The following is a 27,225-nucleotide window of genomic DNA, read 5'->3' on the forward strand; positions in this document are numbered from 1 at the left end:
TTTTGGGTGCTGCACTTCAAGAGGGACACAGAGAATCTGGAGAGGGTTCAGAGGAGGGCCACTCGCATGATTAGTGGCCTCCGTGAAAGACCCTACGAGGGGAGGTAAGAGATCTGGATCTCTTCAGCCTTCACAAGAGATGTCTGAGGGGAGACCTTGTAGCCGCCTATAAGTTTATCAAGGGAGGATAACAGGGAATTGGTGATGTGCTATTTACCAGAGTGCCCCAGGGAGTAACTAGGAATAATGGGTGCAAACTACTGGAGAGTATATTTAGGTTAGACATTAAGAAGAAATTTTTTACAATAAGGGTGGCCAGAATCTGGAATGAGCTTCCAAGAGAGGTAGTACTATCCCCTAACTTTGAGGTCTTCAAGAGGAGGCTTGATCGTCACCTAGCTGGGGTCATCTGACCTTGGTCCTCTTTCCTGCCAGAGGCAGGGGGTCGGACACGATGATCCATTGTGGTCCCTTCCGACTCTACAATCTATGAATAAAGCCCTTCTCTCCCTCTGTACCAGCAAGTTAGGGAAGCTGAGGCATGCAACATTATTATAATACTAGTGAATTGCCTGTTAAGAATGATGGGGGGGTGAGGGAGGGTGATGGGGACGGAGTGCTGCCATCCACCACCCCGTGCCGCCGCTGCTTCCTAGGAACAGGGTGGGGCAGGGGGGAAGTTACCCCTGTCATCCCCTCCATCCCCCTCTGCCAGCATTCTACACTGCCACCGCCTCCAAGGAGCAGGGCTGTGGGAGGGCCAGTGATGGAGGGCCAAATGCATATGTCTGATAGTATATACTAACTTCTCAAGAACAACTAATGCCTCTGCCATACATATGAATTATGCAGATACTACACTCACTGTAGACAGGCAGAGGTTACTTTCTTTAGACTAAACACATAAAATGTGTGTTATAAGTGGAGCTGGGAGATATTTTGGCAGTGAATACTAAATTCACCAACAAAAATTGCAGTGGGGGTGGGGTTAAATTCCACAAATTGACTTTTCTGGAATTTTTCCCTCCCATTTTCAGCTATAAATAGGCAAATAATTTTGAGATTCCAAAGTCTTTTTGCTGCTTGAAAGCTTGTGAAAAGTTAAAACTATTAAAGTTTTTTTTTTTTTTTTTTTAATTTTTGCTTTGAAATTGAACTATATAAAATGGACAGAAAATGATTTAATAATATGAAAATTAGACATGTGTTGTTTCAGATTGCCCTGAATTGAATTTTTTTTGGGGGGGGGGGGGGTTTGTTCACAAAATAAAAATAATCTACTATTCACACATGTCTAGTGGATGGTAGTGACAATTATAATTTAGGTTCTCATTGTAAAGCCTTGTCCTCAGTCATGCATAATAATGCTTGTTTATTAGATTTAAAATATTTAAGTTTATTCACTGCCAAATGAGGATATCAGTGGTAACTCTGAAAGACTACAATCTAGCTTTTTTATGAAATAACAGAACAAAAATAATTCCCAGTCTAAAAAAATATGGATGTGTTCTGAACAGTTTTGTGATGGGAGCAACCACAAATTAAAACTTGAATTTGAAAGATGCCTTAGAATGTGCTGGTGAAAAAGTGTTCTTGAATCGATTTGGAGACTTTGGAAAACTGCAGTTTACACACAAACAATATATTTTTGAGTAATATTAATCCAAACCAGAATCATATAGCATTCTGAGCAAGTATTCTTTGCTTACCTACCTTGTAAGGTAGTAAAATGTACTGAGGGCTAGTTGCAAATGAGGTAGGCAACGTTCAGTAAATAGGAGCCAATAACACTGAAATGGAGAGATATGTGCAAGACCATGGCTTAAATAGTGGATTAAATAGTTTTAAGCATAAGTACAGAAAACAAACAGAGCAAACAGACTCCTTATGTATGTAAGTTGACCATGCACAGAACCAGAGCTATTCTTTCAATCTTTTGGGGAGTATTGTTCCTTTTTCAAGGATGTTGAAAAAGGTGTTATGTACATAACATATGGGCTAAGTACAATCAAAAAGCCTGAATCTATTCAATCTTTGTGGATTGGTCTAAACTGCATAGATTGAACTGCTAAGCAAGTGAATAGACATTTACTTTTGAGTCTGGAAAGGCAGCCACATGCCTGCAGTAGCTCAGGCTAGAATCTGGGGGGCATTGAACATGCCTGCCTGCTGGGCTGAAGCAGACAGCTTGTGCTAAGGTTAACCCCCCCACACTGTAAGGTGTGGAGTGGTTTGCAGGGGAGGTACAAAGCATCTTGGGATGCTGGGGGACTGAGTTACCTTGAAACTGGAGAGGAACTGGGACAGAAGTTCAATAAACCTATTTAACCTAAATCAGTTAAGTCTGATACTACATCCATCCATGTTTATCTTAAATTCGTTTCGGCCATTTTGAAGCAGTTTATGTGCACTGAACTTTTGTTCTGTTGATTTGAACAGATTTGAACTGAGTTCTGATCACTTATGTCTGTTTATGTATAAAGTCTGCCGCTAGCCATATGGGCTGAAGTTACAGTTACTGACTTGGGCCTGCTCAACAGTTTTGATGGGCTGGACTAAACATTAATGCACAGAATTGAGTTAAAACTGAATCCTAAGTTGCAGTTCCAGTCTTATCACAAAATATCCTAGCAAAGTCTTTGATCTAAAGAGGCTCATTGTTAAAGGCTCCTGGAAACATAAGCAAGTGTGTAATGTGGACACATAATTTATCTGATAATTTATCAAGACTCATAAAACTTCATATTTTGAGCCCCTGAAAATGTATCCTCTTAAGGAGGATTAAAAAATAACATACTTTGGCTACATGTAGAATTTATAGCAACACGTACACATCTGTTTTTAGTTAAGCTTTTAATAATTAACTTGCCCCCTATCAGCTCTCAAGCAGGAGAAATAACAAATGGATATGTTTTGCAAGGGCTAACTGTTAAATTTGGGACTCTGCCCCCACTCCACCCACATCCGTAGAGACTACTCTTATTCTCAGCAACATACATTAGAGCAAATGCTTAAGAATACTATTTAAATGCCTGAAGATGTGTGCACCCCCAAAATAGTGTGCTATTGGAACCTGCCATTCAAATTTTATACACTTTGTAAATGAGCACATATTAATGAAGCTGTCAGCAGTCAGTTTGCAAAATTTCTGAGAGCTGAAAAGCTAGCTTTTAAGTTTTTAATTGCCTCCATGGAAGGCTAGGGACCATGGAAGCACAGTTTTAACACCCTCACTCATTAAGAGGGGGCAGTGAAGGTGCTTCATGAAGCCTGACCAGCAGTGACTTCAAGGAGGACTTGCCTTCTCCTTGCTTCCTTCTGTAGAGGCTGACATCAGTAATGCTACTAATGCGTTGTTCCTTACCAGGGAGAGAGGAGGAGCAAGATTAGGAGCCACTGATTGTGCCCATCCCTCTGCCTCTATTTTGAATCCATGCTGGGAGAAGACACAAACTAGCCTTAAGCATGCTAGGCAGGAAGCGCAAAAATACCTCACAAGTTAAAGACCTGTATCTTCTGCCTTTTATGTGTGTGTATACAGTGCATATACAACTCCTGTTGATTTCAATGGGAACCATATGTGTGCACTCAATGGCAGAATATGGAGCTAAGACTCCTTCTTTGATTCTTTGCCATACAGCAACTCTGTTTTATAATATATAAGAGAAATTCCACTTGTTAGTAATGTAGAGGTCAGGGAGAAGTTGGCTGATATAAAGCTGGAAATTAGTTGTGAACTTGTTCTTCCCATGACCTACCCACATCAGACATGAAACTTGAAGCCAGTTATTATAATACCTCTTGAGAACAATGGAGAATTTCAGATGAGGAATTTAGCAAGTCAGTAGCACTGCAGAGTTCTGGAGAAAAGATTTTTTTTAAAATTCCAACTTTCTCATAAGGGAAATATGGATGGAAAGGGGTGATACTTCTAGGGAAACTCAAGAGCTTTGATTATGAGTTTGGTCTCAGGCATTTCCAGGTCAGATCCTTATTCTAACTGGCGCTTATCTGAACCTTCGAGACCTTATCCTAGGGCCTAAAGGTCACCTTTTGCATTTACCCACTCCTTTCTTTTTCCCCCTTTGGCCCTTTTGTTGGGGATGCTTAGTGGCTTGTTCATTTGTCTGTTTGGGGTATGTGTTGCAGACCACTGGATGGGAGACAGGGACAAAGAAGGTTCATGGAGGTGGTAGAAAGAATCCTGGAAAATGTCAAACTTTTGAATAAAAATTATCATTTTTTATGTTCATTTACAGAAAAAATGGATTCCTTTTCCATGAAACAATCAGTAGGTCTCTATCTTACAAACATTTTTGTAAAAACAAAACTGTTTCAATTTTTAAAAATTACATAACATTTTAGTTTTAGGTTTGTTTGGTTTTTTTAAGTTGATTTTGTGGCTTCTGCAAATTGCGAATCGAGTCAACCCCTAATCATTACAATGTATTTAGACATGGATGAATTTTTTTATGACATAATAACAACAACAAATTACCTGCAGATGTGCTACAAATACTTTGGGCCAATGCCTGCCACCCGAGCTCTCAATTAATTGTACTTTACTGTGCGACTAGACTCATTTGTTCCTCTGTGACTACTAACAGAGTAAGGGCTGATGTAGTAAATGATTACGTAAGCAACTCTCCCTATTGTCAACTGTATGAATAAAGTCTAAGACCTGGGTGACAAAACTAGAATCTTGTCATTTATTTATGATGCTCTGTTGTTGTCAAAAAGTTAAAAGTTAGAGGTGCACATGGCACCTCTGAAAACATTACTTTGTCTGAAATTTGAACTCATGTAATGTTCTAAAACTTGGGCATCTAGGTTATTTTGATATTACATATCCAGACTAAGTTCAGTTGAAAGACTAGTTCAGCTATGATGATGTTCATTTTTTCTACTGACCTTTGTACCGGTTGTTTCCTTCTTCCATTATAGGAAGAAAATTACTAGGAGCCATTTTCCAACCTTCCTCTTCTTCCTGAACAAAGAAAATATAGAATGTTATTTAATTAATTACTGAATATAAAGTATTTATTAAAAAAAGCTGGTGTCAAGCACAGTTTTAATTCAGATGTGATGACTAAAAACCTGTTTGGTCAAAATCACTGGATGAGGCCAGCTTGTTACAGGCTAATATTTTTGTAATTATCTTAATTACTAGAGCTGGTAAAAAAAACAAAACAAAACAAAACAAAAACTGGATTTCCTATCCCTTGAGAACCGCCCCCCCCCCCCGGACTTTGACATTTCATTAAATCTTGAATTGGGCAGAAAAGCAGGAGTCTTGGAATCTTTGCAAAACAGAACATTCAAAATACTTAATGTTAACTCAATCTGAGTTTTAGATTTCCTGTCATATTTTAACAAAAATATTATCCTCCTGAAAAATGTTTTATTTTAATTTACTCAGCATTTTCTAATGGATTAAAACAACTGCTTTTGTAATTTTTTTTTTTACCAACTCTGTGGGTATATCTACATGTGATATTAATGCAAATAAATAAACTCCGGTGCATATTGTACCAAAGTTTATTGCTCCCAGGAGCCACATCTTCATGTGGGCCTGGGACTGCAGCATGTTGAGCCAGGGCAGAGCAGCACTGGCTGGCATGAAGCCTGGGGGATCAGCCTGCCAGCCTGGGGCTGCTCTGACCCCACTCAGCATGCTGTGGAGGGGCTGGCTGGGGCACATGGTGCTCCAGTGTGGGGCTAGCTGGCAGGCAGTCCTGCAACGAAGCACCCTCATGCCCCAGACAGCCCTGTCAGTGTCTACACATACATTGCTGAGCACTGAAGAATGCTGCTGAAGGATAGTACTACTTTTATTTACAAGTACTAACCTGTGGTGGAGTTAATTAATTTCCTGTGGCCTAACAGGGCCTCACATGTAGACAGTTAGACTTTACTGTGGAGCTAATTAGGCAACTCCACAGTAAGTATCTTGTGTAGATATGCCATGTTAGATTTTAAGGGTATAGACAAATACAAGAATTGCAGCAATATTAAATGAAACCAATATGGACCATTGCAATGTAGCAGTACAACTGAAGCAAAGCCGTTGAAACTTTAACTCTTTCATTAAGGGTTAAAGTTGCAGAGTTTTAGTGAACTGGTACTGACATGGGATTATGCTTGAACACTTAACACTTAAATCATAACAGCTGAGCATGCCCTTGTGTGGCAAATACCTCTCCTAATTTAAAATGCTTAAAAGTTACTTTTGTCCGTAGTTTTACTGTCATAATAGTCATTGCTCATGGGGAAAGTAGAGGATCCTTGTCAGAGTTTTTAGAAAAGATGTATGGTGAAAAGGATCAGTGAGTGCATAATCTTACAAAAACAGTTGAAAGCATGGGCAACTGTGCTGAAGAACAATGCAAGCATGAGAATTCAAGGATGGAACTTAAATTTTCTGGTGCTTTGATTGACTTCCCAGCATCTACAGAGCCTAAGATCTGAGGATCCAGAGTATGCAATATTAGGATCCAGAGTATGCAATATTCAGCCCAGAGTATGCAATATTCAGCCCTTTTCTAGTGCTATTGGTATTTTGAATAGTTTGAGTGATTTTGTACTCTGAAGAAAACAATATTTCAACTATTAAGGTGTATCATATTCAAATGGATTTGTTCAAAGTAACTGTGCATATAAAGAAACGTGACAATGACTGTAGGCCTAGATAGTCTTTCCTTACCTATATTAACAGTGTAAGTATTTTTATTACAGTGATAGAAAGATAAAGGGTTCTTTTTTCTGAAGTCAATTAATATTATGCCTTTTACCCATCTGCATTCAGATAATAGAATAACTAAGGAATCAATGTTAACAGTAGTTAGGCACCTTGAACCAACAATATAGATTTTAGTTTGGCTACAGATATGGGAATAAGTTGGCTGAAGATTAAATGTGCTCAAATCTTTCCACAAACAGAGAAACTGTGAGAATCTCAGTTGTTTTCCACTGGTTTATTTCAATGTAGATTTCTGCTACTATAAGGAGATTCTAATAGTGAATTTCCTTGATAGCTCCATCCTACGGTGGGAAGAAATTTAAAAATATCATTACTATGCTCATTTTGTTTTATGAACTGGTCAGTATACAGCACATTACTATCTTAAATAGTTCCAAATGGTTAAACATGTGTCTTGGAAACTCACAGGAATGAAACAGTTATAAAGAATGATTATACAAGGCTAGGTTTCTGTTATTTCTTTCTTAATGCGCAATGGGAAATCAGATCAACACCTTACAGAGCTGAAAATGAAGTTACTTTGATTTTAAATGCCCATTTCTAAAGATCACTATCAGACTTCAGGAATATTTAAATTTCCTTTTGGGATCACAACTTTGTTTTCTTAAGCTGAAATTCTGAACAAGGCTTTTTTTGACTGCATCACTATGACTTACAGCCTACACTTATTTTAATAAGGGTCCTGCTGTTAGAACTTTTCAAAATACTTCTCAACTGCTCTTCAGCACTGTTTTTTTGCAGTACTGTAGCCCAGGAAATAATGTGCCCTTTGTTCTTTTTCAATGAGCCACAGAACACCTGATATAATGGCCTAGAATTTACTTGACAGCAGCTGGGGTGGCAGAGGAGAGCTATAAAGCCCCCAGAGTTCTGTATATAACAAGACATAAAACCCCCAGGGCTCTGTACTGATCTCTTCTTTAAAATCTTCAAAATTTTATTCTAAGAATGAACTAAGACTGTGAGAAAATTGGGATGTGTTTTTTTGGTATCACTTTATGCTCTGAAAGATGAGAAGCGAAAGAAGAATTGTTTTATTGCAGAAAAGATTTGGCAGTTTTGTTGTTTAAGTTCATAGGAAAGCAAGTTTCATCTCAATTTTTGAAGCTAAGATTTAGTTTAGAAAGATGACATACAATCCGAACTGTCTGAAGAGCTTCATGAATAGTCAGTGCTATCCTAAGGTCTACAGCACCATAACCACCCCTAGCAGGTTATGCAACTAACAAAAAAAATCTGCAGGTGAGAAGCTAAAGAACCACATGTACCTTGAGAGCCGCTGACAGAGTATTGCTGACGGGTCATAGATCTAATCATGTTTTCTCCTGAACTTTTTCCTGATGATTTTAAAAGCTGATGTACTAAAAGGAGCTTGTTTTGCAGCACGTACGGTAGAGAGGATTCTTTCAGATAGGCTGAGAAACAGGAGGTAGACATAATGGGGATCTTGGTTGGGGCAGTTTGGAAGAGTGGCAGAAAGGAAGTCCTCAGAAAAAACAGTTTAATGCGATTTTTAATTTCTTTAAACTTTCCTTGATTGAAGAGCTACAATAAATTTTAAACTAATTTTTCACTTAGGACAATATTATGGCCTGCATGGAAGGGATGGGCAGAGTAGAAAGTTGCAATGTGGCAGTGCTCTGTAGTAGTAAAAGTCATTTGGGTTGACTTAGGCAAAGGTATCTGAGAGCAGAAGCTTGGTAAGATGGGGTGTTGCACATATTACAAACAAGCTGCCCAAAGGTTGGCTCACATTTTCTGGCTGAAGGAGAAAGACTGTCCTTCTTAACTCTTTGGGCATGTCTCTACTGCCTCTCTAATGAGCCTGGGACCACTGCTGAGAATTAAGACCTGCCCATTTGCTCCTACTCTTTGCATGACCAAGCAGAGCTATTGGGCAGCATAGACATCTTAGATTGGCCCTGAGTTTACACTGGTAAACATGCCTGACATGGAGCAACTGAGAGTGATACTGGGGCATGTACTTGGGACCGCTCTAAGATATTTACTATGCCCAACTAACAAGCTTGAGTGAATATGGACTGGGGGAAAAGTAGGTATTTTTGTTTGTTTTTCTACACAGATTCACGTATTCACAGAAGTTTAGGGCTGGAAGGAACTTCATGAGATCATCAGGTCCAGCCCCCTTGCTCTGGGCAGGACAGACTGCTGGGGGGCTGCTGCAAATAGCCCCAGCAAGGTATGTCCAGTCTCCTTTTGATCTCCAAGGTAGGTGCCTGCAGCACTGGGAAGGACTTCCCACACTGGGAAGTCTATTCCAGGGTCTGGTCATATGAACCGTGAAGAAGTTTTTCCTTATATCCAGTCTGAAACCTTTGTAACAAACCCCGGCATTGTCAGGCACAATCACTACAGCCAATGAGGGATTTACCTTATATTGAGTGTCCTAGGGGTTAAGGTCACAGGCCGACAGAAAGGGACATAGGCAACCAAAGTATAACAACATATACTTAGAGGGCAAGTAAATAAGTAGTGGTCAGTACTACTGGGGTACATGCATTCAGCACATAAGGTCCCATGCCCACCGCTGGAGTTGTCCCCAAGAACCAGTCTTTAGTCCAGAGTTGCTCTGTGCAGGTCTGTAGGTCAGGAATCATATGCAGTCAGTCTGTGGCTCCCCTACACTGTGCAGAGGTTTCACCCTCCTTCAGCCCATCTCACAGCAGGCACCATGGCCCCCAGGCACCCTGGCTTATTGCCAGCCAGGGCTTAGAGGTATCCCCCCTTCCCCAAGGTTTCTGGGATTTGCAGTCCAGAAGCAGGGCTCTGGGTTTTTTGTCACTTCTTCCTGCTTCCAGGTGCCTCTGGGGTTTGTAGTCCATGGTCAGTCAGCGGGACTCCACAAGGTTGCTCCCCTTCTGTCACACACTCATACCACATTTTCAGTGCACACAATGCATTACATTACACAATGCATACATTATAACTTCTTCAGGGGGTGTTTGACTGTTGCTCCTGGTTTTCCCCTGGAGCGCTTTGGTGAATAGTTGTTCACCTAGCCCCTGATGCTCTCCCCTGATATATTTGTAAGCTGCCACCAAATCCCCCCTAAGTCTTTTCTCTTCTAGGCTGAACAGTCCCATATCTATCAGCCTTTCCTTGTATGACTTGCTCTTCAGGCCTCTAATCATATGAGTGGCTCTTCTCTGGACTCTCTCAAGCTTCTCTACATTCTTCTTGAAGTGTGGCGCACAAAACTGGACGCAGTACTCCAGCTGCGGTCTCATCAATGCTGAGTAGAGCAGGAGAATAATTTCCTTAGTTTTGCTTGATATGCATCAGTTGATGCATGCCACTGTATTGTTTCCTCTGCTAACTGTAGCATCACACTGGTGGCTCATATTCATTTTATGGTCAATTATGACCCCAAGGTCCCTTTTGGATGTGGTACTAGCTAGCATAGCATCACTGAGCCTGTAAGTTTGTTGCAGATTATTCTTTCCCAGATGGAGCACTTTAAAGTTCTCAGTGTTGAACAGCATCTGGTTCTGATCCACACATTTAACTAATCTGTCTATGTCCGCCTGGGCCTAGTGGCAGTCCCAGGGTTGGCAGGGAGATGCTACAAGTATGTCCTTAGGGTCAAGTGCAGACACCAGTACTGTATTCTCTTGGTTCTTGCAAGATGAAAGAAGGGGACCTCATAATGTTCAGGAGCCAAAGATTGTGATGAAGATAGTATTCCTTCATACCTCAGTTTCCTACCCAGGCAGACTGAGCTGCTAACCTTTGTAATTTGTTGTTCCATATCAATCAAAAAGACTTTGGAAAAAATGTAGTTGTGCTGCTTCTTTCAAGTTAAAACAAATTCTGGTTTGAAAAATGACTTGAAAAGTTGTGGTACAAGCTAATTTTAGAATCCTTCATAACCTATTATAACTTTATTGACATCTGGCCCTCTAATCATTACTCCTTGATTCTCATCCATGTGGGCACTAATGACTCGGCTAGGAGTAGTCCGGACCACGTCATGTGAGAGTACAAGGCTCTGGGGGCCAAACTTAGGGAGACGGGAACACAGGTGGTTTTCTCATCTGTTCTTCTGGTGAGCAGACAGCACCATGAGGCCTGCATTGGAGAGGTCAACCAGCAGCTTCGGAGCTGGTGTTACCGGGCGGGCTTCAGATTCTTCAGTCACTACCCACACACCTGTGCAGGACACATGTTAGGGTGGGATGGGATACATTCCTCCCTGAAAGGTAAGCGTGTCTTCCCTTCCAGGTTGGCTGATCTCATATGGTGAAGTTTAAACTAGGTTCTTTGGAGGATGGGGATACAGAGGTGCAGGAGGACACTTAGACGTCAAGCCAGGTGACTTGATCAGGAACAACCCAGTTAAGTGACAAGTGCCTGGGCAAGCTTGGGAACAAGAGGGCAGCATGAACACCCATAAAAGGTCTCAATTGCCTCTACACAAATGCTAGAATTATGGGGAATAAGCAGGAGGAACTCGCCCTCCTGCTAGCTAGCAAAAACCCAGACCTGGGTGGGCTTGCAGAAATCTGGTGGGATTCTACCCATGACTGGGCAGTAGACATCAAGGGCTATAGGTTGTATAGATAAGCTAGAGTAGGGAAAAAAGGAGGGGTGGGTTATAGTGCTCTGTGTTAAAGATCAGTACACATTCTTGATGATCAGGATGGGTTCAGAAGGGGGGCAAACTAAGGTGCTCTGGATTAGAATGCAAGGGAGTCGTGGGGAAAGGGTGGGTGTCTACTACAGACCAGTTCACCAGGGGGATGGAATTTTCAGGTTGGCTCATGGAGACTGTAAGGACAAGGGATGTGGTTGTCACCTAGATGGGTGACCTAAACTACCCAGACATCTGCTGGGAGGATCAGTCAGCCAGGTCTGAACACTCACGAAGGTTTTTAGGCTGCATACAGGACCTCCACCTAACCCAGGAGGTACACAATCCCACCAAATGAAATGGCTTGCTGGACTTGGTCCTTGCCACAGGTGATGACCTGATGAGGGACCTGCGGGTGCTTGACTACCTAGGCGTTAGTGACCATCGTCTGCTGGAATTTACTATCTGGCGTAGGGTGGTGAAAGCAAGCAGTAAGTCCTTGACTTCAGGAGTGCTGACTTGAATGAGCTAAAGAGTTTAGTAAGAGAGACATTGGGGACTTGGATGAGATGGGAGTCCAGGACGAATGGTTGTTTCTTAAGGAGACGATCCTCTGAGCTCAGAGGGAGTCAGTCCCAACGTGAACCAAAGGGGGCAAGAGTGCTAAAAAGCCCCCTTGGCTCAGTAAAGGCATCCAGGAAGGCCTGAGGGCAAAAAAGGTGGCATATAATCAGTGAAAGCAAGGGGCTATCACCAAGGAGGATTACACCTCTGTTGCTCATGATTGCAGTGAAGCGGTTAGGAAGGCCAAGGCAGAGATGGCACTAGGGCTGGCGACCAGAATTAAGGATAACGAAAAGTCCTCTTTCAAATACATAGGCAGTAAGAAGAAGGCACCAGGTAAAGTGGGGCCCCTACAGGACAGGCTTGGCAATCTGATGATTGCAGCAAAGGAAAAAGTTGATCTCTTCAACAATTACTTTGCCTCCATATTTCTGAGCAGGGACCAAGACAACTCCTCCTCTCGGATTATGGACAGGCTCAGGGGACATGATGCCATGCCTAGGGTCAGGGATGATCTAGTTAGGGAACTTCTGGAGGGGCTGGATGTGTTTTAAATCAGCAGGTCTGGATGCTCTTCACCCAAGGGTACTGAGGGAATTGGCAGAGGTCATAGCAGGGACCCTGGCACGGCTGTATGAGTGCTCATGGTGCTCTGGCCAGGTCCCAGAGGACTGGAAAAGGGCTAGTGTGGTCCCCATTTACAAGAAGGGGAGAAAGGAGGGCCTGGGTAACTATAGACCAGTTAGTCTCACCTTGGTCCTTGGGAAGACCTTTGAGAAAATTATTAAGGAGCACATCTTCTGGGGCCCAGCTTGGGAGGTAATGCTCAGGGGCAACCAACATGGGTTCACTGCAGGCAGATCCTGCCTCACTAACCTTGTTTCCTTTTACGACCAGGTCACAAAGTCCTTGGATGCGGGCGTTGAGGTGGATGTCCTCTACCTGTCTTTCAAGAAGGCCTTTGACACTGTTTCTCACCCCATTCTCATTAAAAAACTAAGTGACTGTGGCATTGATGCCTACACAGTCAAATGGGTGGCAAATTGGCTCGATGGTCACACCCTGTGCGCCGACATGTGGATGGATTGTTTTTGACCTGGAGGGATATAGGTAGTGGAGTTCCCCAGGGCTTGGTCCTTGGGCCTATGCTATTTAACATCTTTATCAGTGACTTGGAGGTGGGTGTAGAAAACACACTGTCCAAATTCACTGATGACACAAAGATCTGGAGAGAAGTGGGCACACTGGAGGGAAGGGACAGAATCCAACTAGATCTAGACAGGTTACAGAGGTGAGCAGATGAATCTGATGATAATCTCTATATTAGATGGATTAACACTTTCTTGCTTCACTTTGTGTAGTTCTTTGTGTAGTTCTTGGCTGCTTAGTATAGTTTCAGCCAGCTTGATATTGCCTTGTAAAAAATACTTTGTTTTATGAATCTTGGAGTCAGAGCTAAAATTTAATTTCTGTTATGAAGAGCGTGTGGTGAGGTATGCCTTGGCCCTAGGAGGTTCCCTTCTTTCTGACACTCTGTGATCATGAGCATAAAGACTAAAGGTTAATGGTATTTGCAAAATAGTGAAATCATTTGAACTTTGTTTACCCTTAAAGTTAATGAGAAACAAAAGTTGCCATTTCAGCAGAACTCCAAAATTCCTATTTCAGAGTGTTTTTAATAAAGATAATACTGTTATGGTACTTCATAATCTTCTAATGAGTGTATCATTTATCAGGTGTCGTCTTCTGTGGGTCTGACTTTGAAAAAATTTAGAGAATAACCATGGAAAAACAAACTCCAAAAGTACAAGCCTTTGGAGGAATATAGGTTCTAGGTGGCTTTATTAGCAGAGAAGTAAACCTGATCTATGGGGGTGTCAACACATTGGTTTACTTTGCATAATACAGGGTGTGTCTACATGTGTATTTACATTTGCCTAAACTTAATGCAACTTTGCTTAAGCCGTATTAAGGTGATTTATGCATGCACTGACCTGTGGACATGCTAATGTGCATTAAGGTGCATTAAATTTAGGCATGAATAGTTAAGTTGCATTAGCACATGTGCAGATGCGCTAATGTGCATTAACAGTGTGTATCCATTGCACATAGTGTTAATGTGCATTAGCGCGTTTACACGTGTGCTAATGTGACTTAGCTATTTGCACTTTAAAACTGGCAATTTGAGGCTATGCCTGCTTAAGAGGCACGTGTAGACGTGCCCACACAGTTTTCATTAAGTAACTTGGACTAAAAAATTAGTTAGAAATATGGGCAAGTGTGAAGACCAGACTGACAATGTGGAAATAATTTCCTTGTTTCACAGTATAGGCATCTGCCCCCAGCCAGGATGCTGGTATTTCCATTTTCTGCGAGAAGTAGTAGCAGTAGCTAACTTTGCCGTAAGTACTCCACAAGCTAAAATGGAAAAGCTTGGGCAGGAAGTTGGCTGGGAAAAGCATATGCTGCTATAAAACATGTTAAAAGTCTCTAAATGTCTTTCCCCCATCTCTGCACCTGGAGTAACACTCTCTGTTTATCAGCATTCTATAGCCAGAAGTCATCCAGCTGCTGAGATAGATAGATATATGTAGCTCCAAAAACGTACGTTCCTCTTATAATTAAGGCTCTGCTTGTGGAAGTTCTAACAAAAGCCCCGTCTTCACTGTCACCACTTACTTGCAGTAATATGTGTGAGGACCTCATCCACTCCCTCCCCTTCTATAACTGGGCCTGAAGCTCTGATGGCATGTCTACAGTGAATGAACAGAGTTTATGGTGACAGGCAGATTACACAGGTTTGGAGATACCTCTGCTTTAACAAATTACTAAACAGACTTATACTGCATAATGCCTTACATTAACCTTCTTTTCTTTTTTCTCTTTTCCTTTTTCTTTGCCTTTCTTCTTTTTCTCCTTTTCTTTTTTCCCCTTTTTTCCCTTGTCTTTGGATTTTTTCTGTAGTTCTTCTTCTTTAGCAGCCAGTTCAGCAGCAACCTGGAAGAGAATCAAAAGAACACATAGGGCCATCCTCATGTTGTTAGAAATACAAGGTATAATGAAGACATGTATAAAATGTAGGGATCAGAACAGGGGATACTTTTTACTGCTTGAAATAAATTTTCACTTTCAGAAAGGGTTATGACCTGATATTTCCTTCCTTCGGTTTCATGTTTCTGGGCTTTTCATTAGTTGATCTATATTTCACAAAGTTCTGTATGGGTAAGTGGCTGTCAGTGAGTAGATATACATTGACTGGTTTTTGCTCATTTGAAATAAATAAAATGCAATTGTGAAGTGTTCATCCCATGCTCTGAGTACCTAATCATAAATTACAAACAGAAAATCAGCAAAGGATGGCCATAAAGGTATCCACCTTGACCCACTCCCTCTGTAATAGTGCTAGAGAAGAAATAGAAAAGGTATGCTTTGTAGTGTAAAGCTAACAAATCTGGGTTTTGGCAGACCACTGAGGGGGGTAAGGAGGAGGTGTGTGTGTGTGTGGGGGGAGGGTGGAGAACAGGTTCCAAACCAGCAAATCCTTCAGAAAGCATAGCCTACTATAGCCCCACCATATATATGAGGGGGCACCAGCTGGACAGCTTTTACTGATGTCAGCTGTGGCACTATTTAATAGAAGAGAGGTGATTTCTGAGGTCATTTTGGGCTTTATAGGGTAAAACCAAATCCTTGAATTCCACCTAGAAACATAACATGCCAATGGTACATAACTCTAAACCTGGATTATTCTTCCAATTTGATCTAGTGTTTCTAAAGCAGACTGCTTCTATATAGATGTGTCTTTTAGGAACGTATTGGAGGTGTAACATGGGTACAATATTGACCCTCTTTTAAATCATATTTGGCAGAAGACAGATGTTAGTTAGAAATATAAATGCATAGCTCACATCTTCAGCTGGGCTAAACTAGCGTAGCTCCAAAATCACCAGCTGAGACTTGGTCCTTTACACTTGCTAGCCCTTTATTTTATTTCCTCACCAATGATCTTGCACATTTTTCCATGTGACTACTTGCATTTCTATGGCTTCTTTTCTTTCTGTGAGCTTCTTCTTTTACTTTCTTTCCTGTTCATTTATATCTTCCCCATATTTCTCATTTTGTTTCAGTTCCTTTTTATTCCCATATCCATTTTTTTTACTAGGCCTGAGAACCCTTCATAAATCTTCCCTCTATTTGAATTTCTAGGACAATAAAAGGCCACGTAGGATTTGCTTTCTCAGAATTCACCTCCTAAAGAGCTCAGTGAATATTTGGGGTCTCAGTTTCAGTTAGCAGCAAGATAGTCACATGGCTTGTTTAATCAGTCTTCAGTTTTTAGCATAAAATGTTAGGGCACATGGCTTCCGAGTCTGGGTCTTATGACCCTTTGTGCAATGTACTGAAGTCTGGAACTGGTCCTTATTTTAAACTAAATGCATTATTCCCAAGTGTAATCCCAGACTTCTGTCAACCGCAGCTACTTTTGGATTCAAAACAGGTATTTAGTAACTGATTTGCTGTAGCCACATTGAATAACTGCCTTAAATTCAGCTAAATTCTTGTAATGCTGAATTATATTGGTCTTGGTTTCCTTACCTCTATACAAAAATAGGCTATACTAAGGAATAAACGAAAAATGGAGTTGTAATGGAAAGCACCAAAGACTGCTGTGTACACAGCAGCATTTGAAGAGAGGGCATATCGATAATTTACCTAAGAAAAGAAGGTTCTTCCACAATAAAGCATGTATTTACATCTCACTGTTCCTGTGTTACAACATAGAAAATTTAAGGCAGTCCCATAAAAGAAGACTAGCAGGAATTTCAAAGGAAGATTACATTTTCCATCCAAATGGTAATGTCCCAGACAGATGAACTGAACATGACATTAGAAAACTGAACATCATGCTAAAGACTACTTCTTGTGGCAGGATTAGTGGCAGCAGTGCAACAAAAGATCTGTGATACTAATGTTTGTTCACAGAAATAGATTTTAAAATGCTGACAGTGCAGCAACATTAAAATAGGGAAAATGGAATATTTCCAAGGCTAAAATAAACATTTCCTATAACAGTAAAAATATTTGTTTTCTGAAGAATGCCTTTTAATGCATAAAAGATTGGGTAGGAGTAAGCAAGGGAGGAAAAAGACATAGCTATACATTGCAGTCAGTGAAATCTCATTAGCTGATTTCCCCAAGCATTTCAGAATCTTACATTTAATTAAATATGGTAATTTGAACCCTAAGCACTGTTCAGTCATATCTTGCAGTGATAAGCAGTGAAGCATTTCATTTGCCTGCATAAATTAATAGATTGACTGGAGTTCAAAATAGATTTTTATTGTCCTAGCTGGGCTGTTGTATCCAAAACAAACAGAGCTACTTATAGTATGATGCCAGGAATCCAACCTTGAAACCTCTACCTCTAACTTCTCCTGTTGTAGGTGGTCAGAAGAGAACTGTAATCACTTACAGTTCTGGAGTGGGTTTAGGTAATGGGGTGTATCAGTAACTATGCATGAAATTTCCAAAAGGTTTTAATTTTAGGAATAACTTTGAGTTTGGTTCTGATTATTCAAAAATATTAAATATCTCTAGACTGATTAAAGAAACTTGCTTATGTTTTATGAACATGAATAATGTGATACGGAAAGAGTTTCTGGATTGGAGCTTGTAATACAGGTGAATTGTGCTGTCCTGTTAAGTTTGGCTCATTAGTATGCTGCTGAAAAATAAGGATCTTGGAGGGGGGCATTGTTTTTTTGTTTTTAATGATGACTAGAAGAGCTAGTTGCAATTAATGGTAAAAGAGCAAACTTTTCCCGCTGTGCTTAGATGTTAAGACTCTTCACTATATAGTGAGACTAAATTCCAGTTTCTTGTGTGAATAGTCTTACATTTTCTAATCATGGATATCTTGAAACTCAGTATACCTGAAATTAGCTGCAATCATTGTCAACAAATGTGTGATAAATATGTTTTCTGTAGTAATGGTGGCTAACCATTTTCTCAATGGTTAGCCACCAGAACAGCACAGATAAATCTGCTCTCTGCTCACATCTGAGAAATGTATACAATACATATGGGCTTTGTAAATTGTCAGTCGTGGTGGCATGGGTTACACAAATCTTAAACCCTTGATACTTCCCTACACTGCCACATCTTTATTGCTATTGGTAACTCAAGTACTGTACCTAAATTAAAGCTAGATCTTGTATGTCTACATGTGCTGCAGTCATACATTTGATTATAAATTAGGTACAGCCTCAGATACTTTCTGAGAGACCAGAGAATGGACAGTAATGACATAGAACGGACAAAGGATATCAAGCCCCAAAATATAGCTGTATCTTGGGTAGATTTTGCCAACTTCCAACAGATTCCTGGGATATTTTCCTCTTTAACAGTTTGGCAACACCTGTACGGTTTTGCCATGGCAATAATTAATTGAGCTGAAACTACACAGCAAGTGACAAAGTACTTTCAGAACTCAGTGACAGGACAAATGCCATCTTTCCTTTTCTACATGAGAAGGAACATTTTCCTTCATATTTCTGAGAGATGACTTCTAGGGCTGTATTTCCACTGCTGCTCTGAGTGTTTATTAGAGATCCCTGAAAAGGATGGATGGCAAAGTTGGGATGTAGCATAAAGTGGAACTGCAAGTCCAAGCTGTTACTGATAAGCAGGGATCCTGGTTCTCTCTGTTTAAAAAAATCCAAAATTCTCGGATAATAATCCAAAATTATCTGATTATATATATAAAATCAGATCATTTTGGATTATTATCCGAGAATTTTGGATTTTTATATATATTGGGGTGTGTGTGTGGTGTGTGGTGTGTGTGTGTGTGTATGTATGTGTGTGTATGTATATATAATGTGTGTGTATGTATATTAGGTATCAGTTGAACACAATGTTTTATTGATATATTTACAGTTTTAAAGTAATTTGGAAGCCTACCAATGCCTCAGTAATTATACTAAAATAAATTCTAAATATGTACATATTTTGTTTTTTTATCTTGGAAAATAAGACCTCCTCCTGCCCCCTTTACTCACTAGGACACATGTTTTCCCCCCCACAGCCCTGATATGCCATGCCCCTCACTCCCAAGCCACAGCCCCCACATCCCTGCAGTGCCCCTCACTCCTGACCCACAGTTTCCCCCTATCCCAGCCCTGCTGGTGCCTTTCATTCCTAACCTGCTGCCCCCAGGTCCCAGCCTCACTATGTGTGGTGTGGGGCAGGGGGCTGGGTGCCTGACCATAGGTGATGCCATAGGTGATGCATCAACAGGCATGTGCCCCATCAGATACATGTGCCCACAGCGGGGCACAGGGCTGCAGCCTGTCCAGATCTGCACCAGGCAGGAGCCATCTCAGTAGCCCTGTGGGCAGGATGCAGCATGGGAGGGCAGAGCAGGGCGACAACACCTGCTGCTGCTGCTGCTGCTGCTGCTGCCGCCACTGCCAGGACCCTCATGTCAGCTGTGCTTCCAGTAGTATGAGGAGTAATGGACCGGATGCGGGGGTGGTCATGCTGCCCTCACCTCCCCCCAAACTGCCAGCCACTCATGCACCAGGCCATGGCTTTACGCCGGAATGGAGGTGGGATAGGGAGCAAGGCGGGTAGCCTGACAGGAGTGGTGTTGGTGGGGGCTGGGCTATAGTGGCAGGGTAGAGCCATGGCCTGGCACACGAGAAGGTGGTGGTGGGAGGAGGTGAGAGCAGCATGGCCTCCCCTGGCCCAGTTCTGTTACTGCTTGCACTGTTGGTGGCATGGCTGGCACAGGGATTTTGGTGGTGGTAGTGGCAGCAGCAGCAATGAGTCTTGCTTGCAAACTCTGATGTCCTGCACTGGATCCCACTCACTGGGCCACAGAGGTGGCTCCTGCCTGGTGCGGGTCTGGCCAGCCTGCAGCCCCATGCCTCACTGTGAATGCACAAATTGGGGGGCGGGGAGACACATGCCCCTGACTGGTTGCCTCTGGTGCCCAACCCCTCCATGGGCATGCACAAAGCAGCGGCTGATGGCAGGGATCTGGGTTTTCTGTTTCCCACAGAAAAACAGAGAAAACCATGGATTCCCAGTTTTTATCAGAGAAAACACAGATTTCTCTTTCTAGCAGAGAAATCCACAGATTCTCTGCTGTTGCAAAGAGCTCTTGCAGGCTGGCACAGCTCCAGCCTGCAGGAGCCATTTGCAAAAAGGGCAGGAAACCCCCAGCCCTGACTGGAGGCGGAGGGAGAGGGGGCAGGGTGGGGCCTGAGCCTCTGAGGCAGCTAAGGTTGGGCTCAGGCTCAGACTCGCCCTTTGCCCGTAGAGCATGGAGGTAAGTGGGGCTTGGGGCAGGGCTGGGGAAGATGGTTGCGGGCTGAGGGAGCAGGGGCTGCTGCTGGGCCCAGGGGGCACATCGCAGCTGGGAGCAGGGCCAGGGGGTGAGGACGAGGTGCCCCTCTGTGGGGGGGCTTTGTGGGAAAGTGATGAGGGGTGCAGTGTGGTGGTGCCTGCCATGTGCAGGCCACACACATGCTGCCCAGTCGGCTGCCTGGGGGATGGGGAGAGGGAAGCTGGCATTCAGCCAGAGCATAGTTCCATGGCCAACGCTGCAGCCATGCTGAGGGATGGGTGCGGGGTGGTGGAGGCTTGTGCTAGTACGCAGTGGCTGCTGCCACTTACTTGGAGGCGCATGATGGCGGTGATGGCCGCCGCCTCCACAACCTCCTGCTGCTGCTGCAGAGCTGTGCAGCTGGCGGCAGTGGCGTGGCATGGGGTGGTGGTGGCTGGGCGGCACGCAGCCATTCCCAACCCCACTGCCATGCTGCACTGCTGCCAGCAGCTGCACAGCTCTGAGCATGGCTTTGCAGTGGCAGCAGGAGGTTGTGGAGGCAGTGGCCATCACTGCTCACACGGGCAGCCTCACAGGCAAGTGGCAGTAGCTTCCCGTGCCAGCGGTGATGGCTGCTGCCTCCACAACCTCCTGCTGCCATTGTGGAGCTGTGCTCGGAGCTGTGTGGCCAGTGGCAGCAGTGCAGCGTGGGGTGGTGGTGGCTCATGCTGCCCGGCCACCACCATGCTGCCGCTGCCACCTGGTGGCCAGCTGCACAGCCCCTGGCGTGGTTCCATGGCAGCAGTGGGAGGTTGTGGAGGCAGTGGCTGTCTCTGCCATCACAGCCCTCCAAGTAAGTGGCAGCAGCTGCTGCATGCAAGCCCCAGCCCCAGCCCCAGCCCCCTCTCCCACACCCCGTCTCTCACCATGGCTGCAGCATCAGCCAGGGAGCTGTGCTCCACCCACATGCCAGCCTCCCTCTCCCTCTTCCCCTGGCAGCCAGCCAGGTGGCATATGTGTGGCCACCACACTGCCCCCCGTATCACTTGCCTGCAAAGCCCCACGCAGAGGGGCACCCCTACCCTCACCCCCTGGCCCTGCTCCCAGCTGCAATGTGCAGGACCAGCAGCACCCCCTTCTCCCTCAGCCCCCATCTTCCCCAGCTGTGCCCCACAGCCCCCAAACCCACTTACCTCTAGGATCCGGGGTGAAGGGCATGGCTCCATGGTGACAGCACTTGCCCACAAAGCCCCCCTACCCTGCATGCAGCCGCCACCACCCCACACCACTGCAGAGCCATGCAGCCAGTTGTGGGGCATGCTGTTGCATGCAACCCCTCCCTCCCCCACCCCGTTTCATCCCTCAGCCGGGCGGCACATATGTGGCCCACATGTGGTGGTTGTCACCACACTGCTGCTGCCACGCCCGGTGCCAATTGCCCACAAAGCCATTCAGGTGGCAATGGGATGGTAGTGTAGGGCACAGGGGTAAAGTTGTGGTGGTGGCCTCTGTGTGCAAACCTCCTGTCAGGCCAGCTGGCATGTGTGTGGCCCACAGAGTGGTACCCCTGCCCTCACCCCCTGGTCCTGCTCCTGGGACTAGGCACAGGGGCATACCCCCCCTGCCCTTAATCTATCCCCCCCAGCACCTTCCCCTTCCTCAGCCCTGCCCTGCCCCTTCCCAACACACACACTTTACCTGCTGGGGTGCGTGTCAGTGTCTGTGGGTCTGGTCTGGGGGGCTGTTGCGAGGGGCATCAGGAGGGCTGTTGAAACTGTGTGAAGGAGTGCGGGGCACCAGCAGCACTAGGAGGGACTGTGGGGGGCCTTTAATTTTTATCATGGATTTTGGGTTTTAACCAGAGAATTTGCAATTTTTAACCAAAGAAAACCAGGACCCCTGCTGATGAGTAACACCCTCTGATCCATAGTGATTTCACCTTTGGCTACAAGGAAATGTTCTAAGCAGTCTCCAAAAGGAAGCGTGAAAGTAAAACAAATGAACATTACAACTAGGGATCCCAGAGGAACATCAAATTTGTAGCCTCTCCTTTGAAGAAAACATGACAGAAAAGGTAGTACTTTCAATAGGAGTAGGATACCCAATATGCCAAAAGCACTTTTGAGTCCCACTAGGTGACTACTGGTTTCTTTATGGGCCTAAATATATTTGCAAAATAGGTTTTAAAATTCATTTAGAACAGAAATAATAAACATAGAGCCAGTCCATTTTAGCAGGGAGCATTATATTCTCTTTTGACTCTTAAATGTTAAATAGCCTTTTCCTGAATATCAACTCTCCAAGTTAAGTCTTGCTCACCAATTGCTGGATCTATCCGAAATCTTTAGGTAGGCAAACAGATGGGATGTGGTCACATTCTCAGTAACAGGCTAAGAAGGCTTCACCTTTTTTTGTGCTAATAAGGAGTGTAGGAGTGCATATTCCTTTCTTTCCTTACCAGCAAGATAGAATAAGGTTCAATTTTTAGGTACTAATTTAGAACATGTGTTGGTTCCCTCTGTCTTAGATACTTATATATCTCTCCTTTTCCAGTGTATTGGTGCATTACACACTCTTCAAATGAGGAAGTGAGGCAGAGAATTAAGTGACTTTCCCAGGTCACATGGGAAGCATTAAATCAAGGAACAAAACCCTCAATCCATGGTTAATACCAAATCACTGGACCATCTAGCCTGCAGAATCCTGACAGTTCTGATTTGTTGCTTAAATTAACTTATACATTGGATATTTCTTTTAAGGCAACGGCTGTGTCAATTTTTCATGGTATCTAAGGGCACCTATATGTGAGCGCATAGGCTGCTCCGATGCACTGGAATTCCAGTGCGTTGGAGGAGGCTCAATTAATTGAGTCTACTGGAGTGTGGCAATTATCATGCTCCCAGCGGCCTCCTGTATCTCATGTATCAGTGTCCCCATGCATTCAATGAGCTTTAGTTCAAGCGTCCCCACCACTATTTTTAAGTGAGGGGATGCTGATACATGGGATGTGGTAGTGTTTTAATTAAAGCAGCCTACCTTGTGGGCGGGGCTAGAAGACACACAGGTGGACTGGCAGCCTCTCTCTGCTAGATTGGCTCCAAAGTGGAACTTGATTCCCCCCGTCTCCCCCCGACCAAACAGTGAATGTTCTCTCCCTGTATAAATCCATTTCCATCACTGTCCAAAACACGATATAGGCTAAATGGACCAATGGTCTGGCCCAGTATAGCACTTATGTTCTCAAAGCTGTACGTGGGAAGCTATTTCTCTACAAAAGCTGTCAAGTCAATCGTTCACTTTCTTAGGTATTCCAGTTTAAAAAGTGATAAAGTTACATGTGAAGAATGCTGATGAATGTTTAGAATGACTGTATTAATATATAAAAAATGCAGTTCAAGATATAAAACCCTACAAATTGGAGTCTGTCATAGGCATAATAGGCATATCTAAAGCACTGCTGTTTATAATTGTGCAAACTGACACTGTGAATAGATTACTCTTGTTTCATGGTGATTAATAATAATAATGATGATAATTTGTATTATGGCGCTGAACAGCTTACTCAGTTGTGAGCAGGCACATGTGTTTGTGCAATATCTAGTACATATATATTCTCCTCTTCCTCTTACTGCCAGCAGGTTACAAAATAGAAATTACAGCAGTTCAGAATTAACTTCCTAATCCCTACCCCCTGCAAATTTAATCTGCAGGCCAAATCCCAGTAAATGGAGTTTTGTTTGATAAGATACTGAATATTGGAAGTAATTGTAGGAATAATATGATTTTTTTTTTTTTTTTTTTTAGATTGCAACTTTGATGATGAATTGATTTAAAAATAAAAAAGAACTAATTGGAGAAACAAACTATTCTTTTTGGCAGTAGAATAAAAACAAAGCCAAAAAATGTCACACATAATGATTATCTTCACAGAAGAATCTAAAAGACATTTGGGATAGAAATCTGAACCAGATGCAGTAAGATTACATTGTCTCACCAAAATCTTATCCCCTGAAGGGTCTATGAAGAAATAGAGAAAAATCTTTTCTCAGCCAAGATAACCAAACCCCCCCCCCCCAAATCAGTAGGCAGAAAAAATCCTATTGGGACATCTTTGGAAAACTGTTTGTTTATTTATTTATTTTTACTATTTCACCATTGTGACATAGCTGTAAAAATTAGGCTAAAAGCCTGAAAGTTTATTTTTGTGCAGAAGGCCAAGTTTCATTATAAAGTCAAACAAGGTCACAGTTGTCAAGGGATAGAGAAATAAAAAATGTATAGTAATGCAGTAATGGTTTGTGAAATGATTATTTTTTATGTTCTCCAATGTGCCTTTACCTAAGTCTTATAAAAAGTTCACTTTAAATACATTTCTATCTTGATTTTTCATGGTGCTTAACTTGAGAGTAACAAACCCATTCACAGAAAGTAATACATGCAAAAGATGAAAAACTGACCCACTGAAGTTTACTGGTGAAACTCATATTAATTAAGTGGAGCCAGGATTTCTACTAGTACCTGAAAGTTGAATGAAAAGAGTTGCCTTCAGACATACCCAATATGCAGACTGAGTCAAGTGAGAAAAGGGTATCTTATTTATGTGTTTGACATTCACGTAGCAAATTCATTAACATATTGTAGTACCCTCTGTATATAATAAATTTAATCTAATCTATCTGGGAGACTATGGGACAAATTTTGATCTCAGTTACACTGGAGAGAAAGAAGCCAGAAATATCTTTAAATCAAATATTTCCCACCATAAGTTTGCCAGTAGAACTAGGTATATTTAAGTTCTAGGTATTTTTTCTTTGTGCAGGTATAAAGTAGGCAGTAAAACAATCTCTCAGACTGTTTTTCTGGCTTTCCACTTCCTGTATTTACAATGCAAAGAGGAAGCAGATGCCCAAGAAACATCAAAATAAATGAGATATGAATCAGAAAGCTGGAGGGAAAAACTATTTCCAGCATTTACTACAAAAGTAGGTCTTGCTTTAGTACCATTTCTCTTCATAATTTATTTGTGAATTTTGTTTATTTTTGTTGTTGGCAGGTCTAATTATCCTTGCGTCCCCTGAAGCCTTCTCTAGTAATAAGCAGTACCTGCTGGGCAGCTCTCCTGCTGCTTAGAACAGGCAACAAAGCCCTCTTGACTCCAGCATATGTTTCTACTTTAAATCTGAAAAACTTAACAGACTGGTTGGTCATTCTGTCTGCAACAGAACAATAGAGACACTTAGATACAGAGGGTGGCAGGCTGACCCTAGCAAACTGTGAACTTGATCAGTAGCTAAAGCAGGAGTATACCCAAAGTTCATTTGTAGGGAGGCATAGAGGGTCTTCATGTGATTATTTTCTTATTCTAAGCAAAGTAACTGGCTTTTACAGCGGTCTGCCTTATGCTAAACTATTTGCGGTCAAAACTGCAAAGATACTGCTGACATACCCCAGGCCCTTCCCTGCAGTTTTCTAGAAAACTATTAAATACAAAAGAATGGTTTATTATATTTTCATTAAATAAGATAATCAGCTGCAGGCAGGTAATGCATACAATTTTCTTTACCAACTGAGAGACTTTACTGTAATAACTATAGAGGCCAGTGGATTTCCCCCTAACCCACTAATAGTCACCACTAGTTTACTCGGTAGGTCAGAATCTGTGTACTCGTACTGGGTTTCCTAGTAATTCCCTCCCAACAGATTTATCATCCCACTAACATCACTCTTGATGGAGAAAATGGTTCTGAGTGCCAACCTTTGCCTTTACTCCTCCAACTGGGCTTAATGATATTCTCCATGTGACATCATGGTGAACAAGGAAAGAGATTACAAACATCTTTTATTAGTTAGGGAGACCAAAAGAGGGTTTTGACAGGAAAAACAACTAACAGGGGTTGCAAAAAGGTGTAAATTATATAAAGATCTCTCACTTCTACTTATACTGTCTCTCACTTCTTTATGGCCCTCTTGGCAGTACATTAAAGCCCCTTAATCCTGGCCTCTATTAGAAACGTTTCTCTGGTTTAACTAAATAGATATTTAAAAGCCAATATGATTAGACTATTACAAATCTCCAATGTAAAAACACTCCAGTTTACTCTATATTAAAATAATTTAGCTCAGGGGTGCTCAAACCCTGGTCCACGGACCTGTTCTGGCCTCTAGCATTGTCATCCAGCCCACGGGGTTCCCTGTGGGTCCAGACATTCGGCAGGGTGGGAGTGTTATCTTTGCTGCCAAATCTCTGTACCTGTGGGGAGCCTCAGGCTTTACATGCTGGACTGGGTGCTCAATCCCAGTATCCAGGGTTGGGTGGGGGCAAGGCAGTGCCAGGCCCAGGGCCCAATCCTGACATACAGGAATGGGAGGGGAAAGTGCTCAGGGCCTAATCCCAGAGCTCGGGGCAGGGAGAGGGCAGGAACTGAACCCTGGGGCCCAATTCTGGCCCATGAGGGCTACCTAAGTCCTCGCAGGGTCCAATCCTGGCACACTGAGTTCAATCTGGCCCTTGGACTGGCCCCATGCCACTCATTTGGCCTGCAGGGCCAAAAGCTTGAGTACCACTGTTTTAGCTTAATTGTGTAATTTACTGATACAAACCAAACTGTTTTAAACCGGGGTTAAACTAGCTGAAACCTGTGTACATCATTCGAACTGAACAGATTCAGTTAAATGCATGAAACTCTTATAAGACAACCGTGCTCATATGTCCCTACACAAGTTTATCAGTCTGCAGTTGTCATACCTGACACAGCTTTCAAGTGTGGCTTATTAGCCATCTGTATTGAAGGGGAACAAATTTCTGTTTATAGGAAGTGAATAATGAAACAAATGAAGCTTATTTGCTTGCTTATACAACTGAAATCATTACAGTCGGAATAAATTTTTTAATCATAAGCTTCTTGAATGGAGAGCATGTTATTGTGAGGGGGCCAGGACCACAGGGGACCTGGCCCGAGGGAGGAAGCCCGGGGTTCC

General features: G+C 42.8%; 1 protein-coding gene and 1 long non-coding RNA gene across 3 annotated transcripts in view; one reads left to right on the plus strand and one right to left on the minus strand.

The window, feature by feature from the left end:
- Positions 1 to 27,225, minus strand: part of IQCA1 (IQ motif containing with AAA domain 1) — a 186,996-nt gene that overhangs the window by 66,080 nt on the left and 93,691 nt on the right. For both annotated transcript variants that reach the window (XM_019553998.1, XM_019553999.1), the window contains exons 8-9: positions 14,775 to 14,912; positions 4,912 to 4,987 (exon numbers count right to left, since the gene is read on the minus strand). In XM_019553998.1, coding sequence (XP_019409543.1) covers positions 4,912 to 4,987; positions 14,775 to 14,912 — 214 coding nt within the window. The remainder of the gene's footprint in view (positions 1 to 4,911; positions 4,988 to 14,774; positions 14,913 to 27,225) is intronic.
- LOC109322792 overlaps positions 14,116 to 27,225 on the plus strand; it is a 57,635-nt gene continuing 44,525 nt past the window's right edge. The window contains exon 1 of the long non-coding RNA XR_002104487.1: positions 14,116 to 14,713. This is a non-coding gene — a long non-coding RNA (uncharacterized LOC109322792). The remainder of the gene's footprint in view (positions 14,714 to 27,225) is intronic.

This window comes from Crocodylus porosus, unplaced genomic scaffold, assembly GCF_001723895.1.
Source record: "Crocodylus porosus isolate Cpor-Errol unplaced genomic scaffold, CroPor_comp1, whole genome shotgun sequence".
In the NCBI taxonomy this organism is placed as follows: Eukaryota; Metazoa; Chordata; order Crocodylia; family Crocodylidae; genus Crocodylus; species Crocodylus porosus.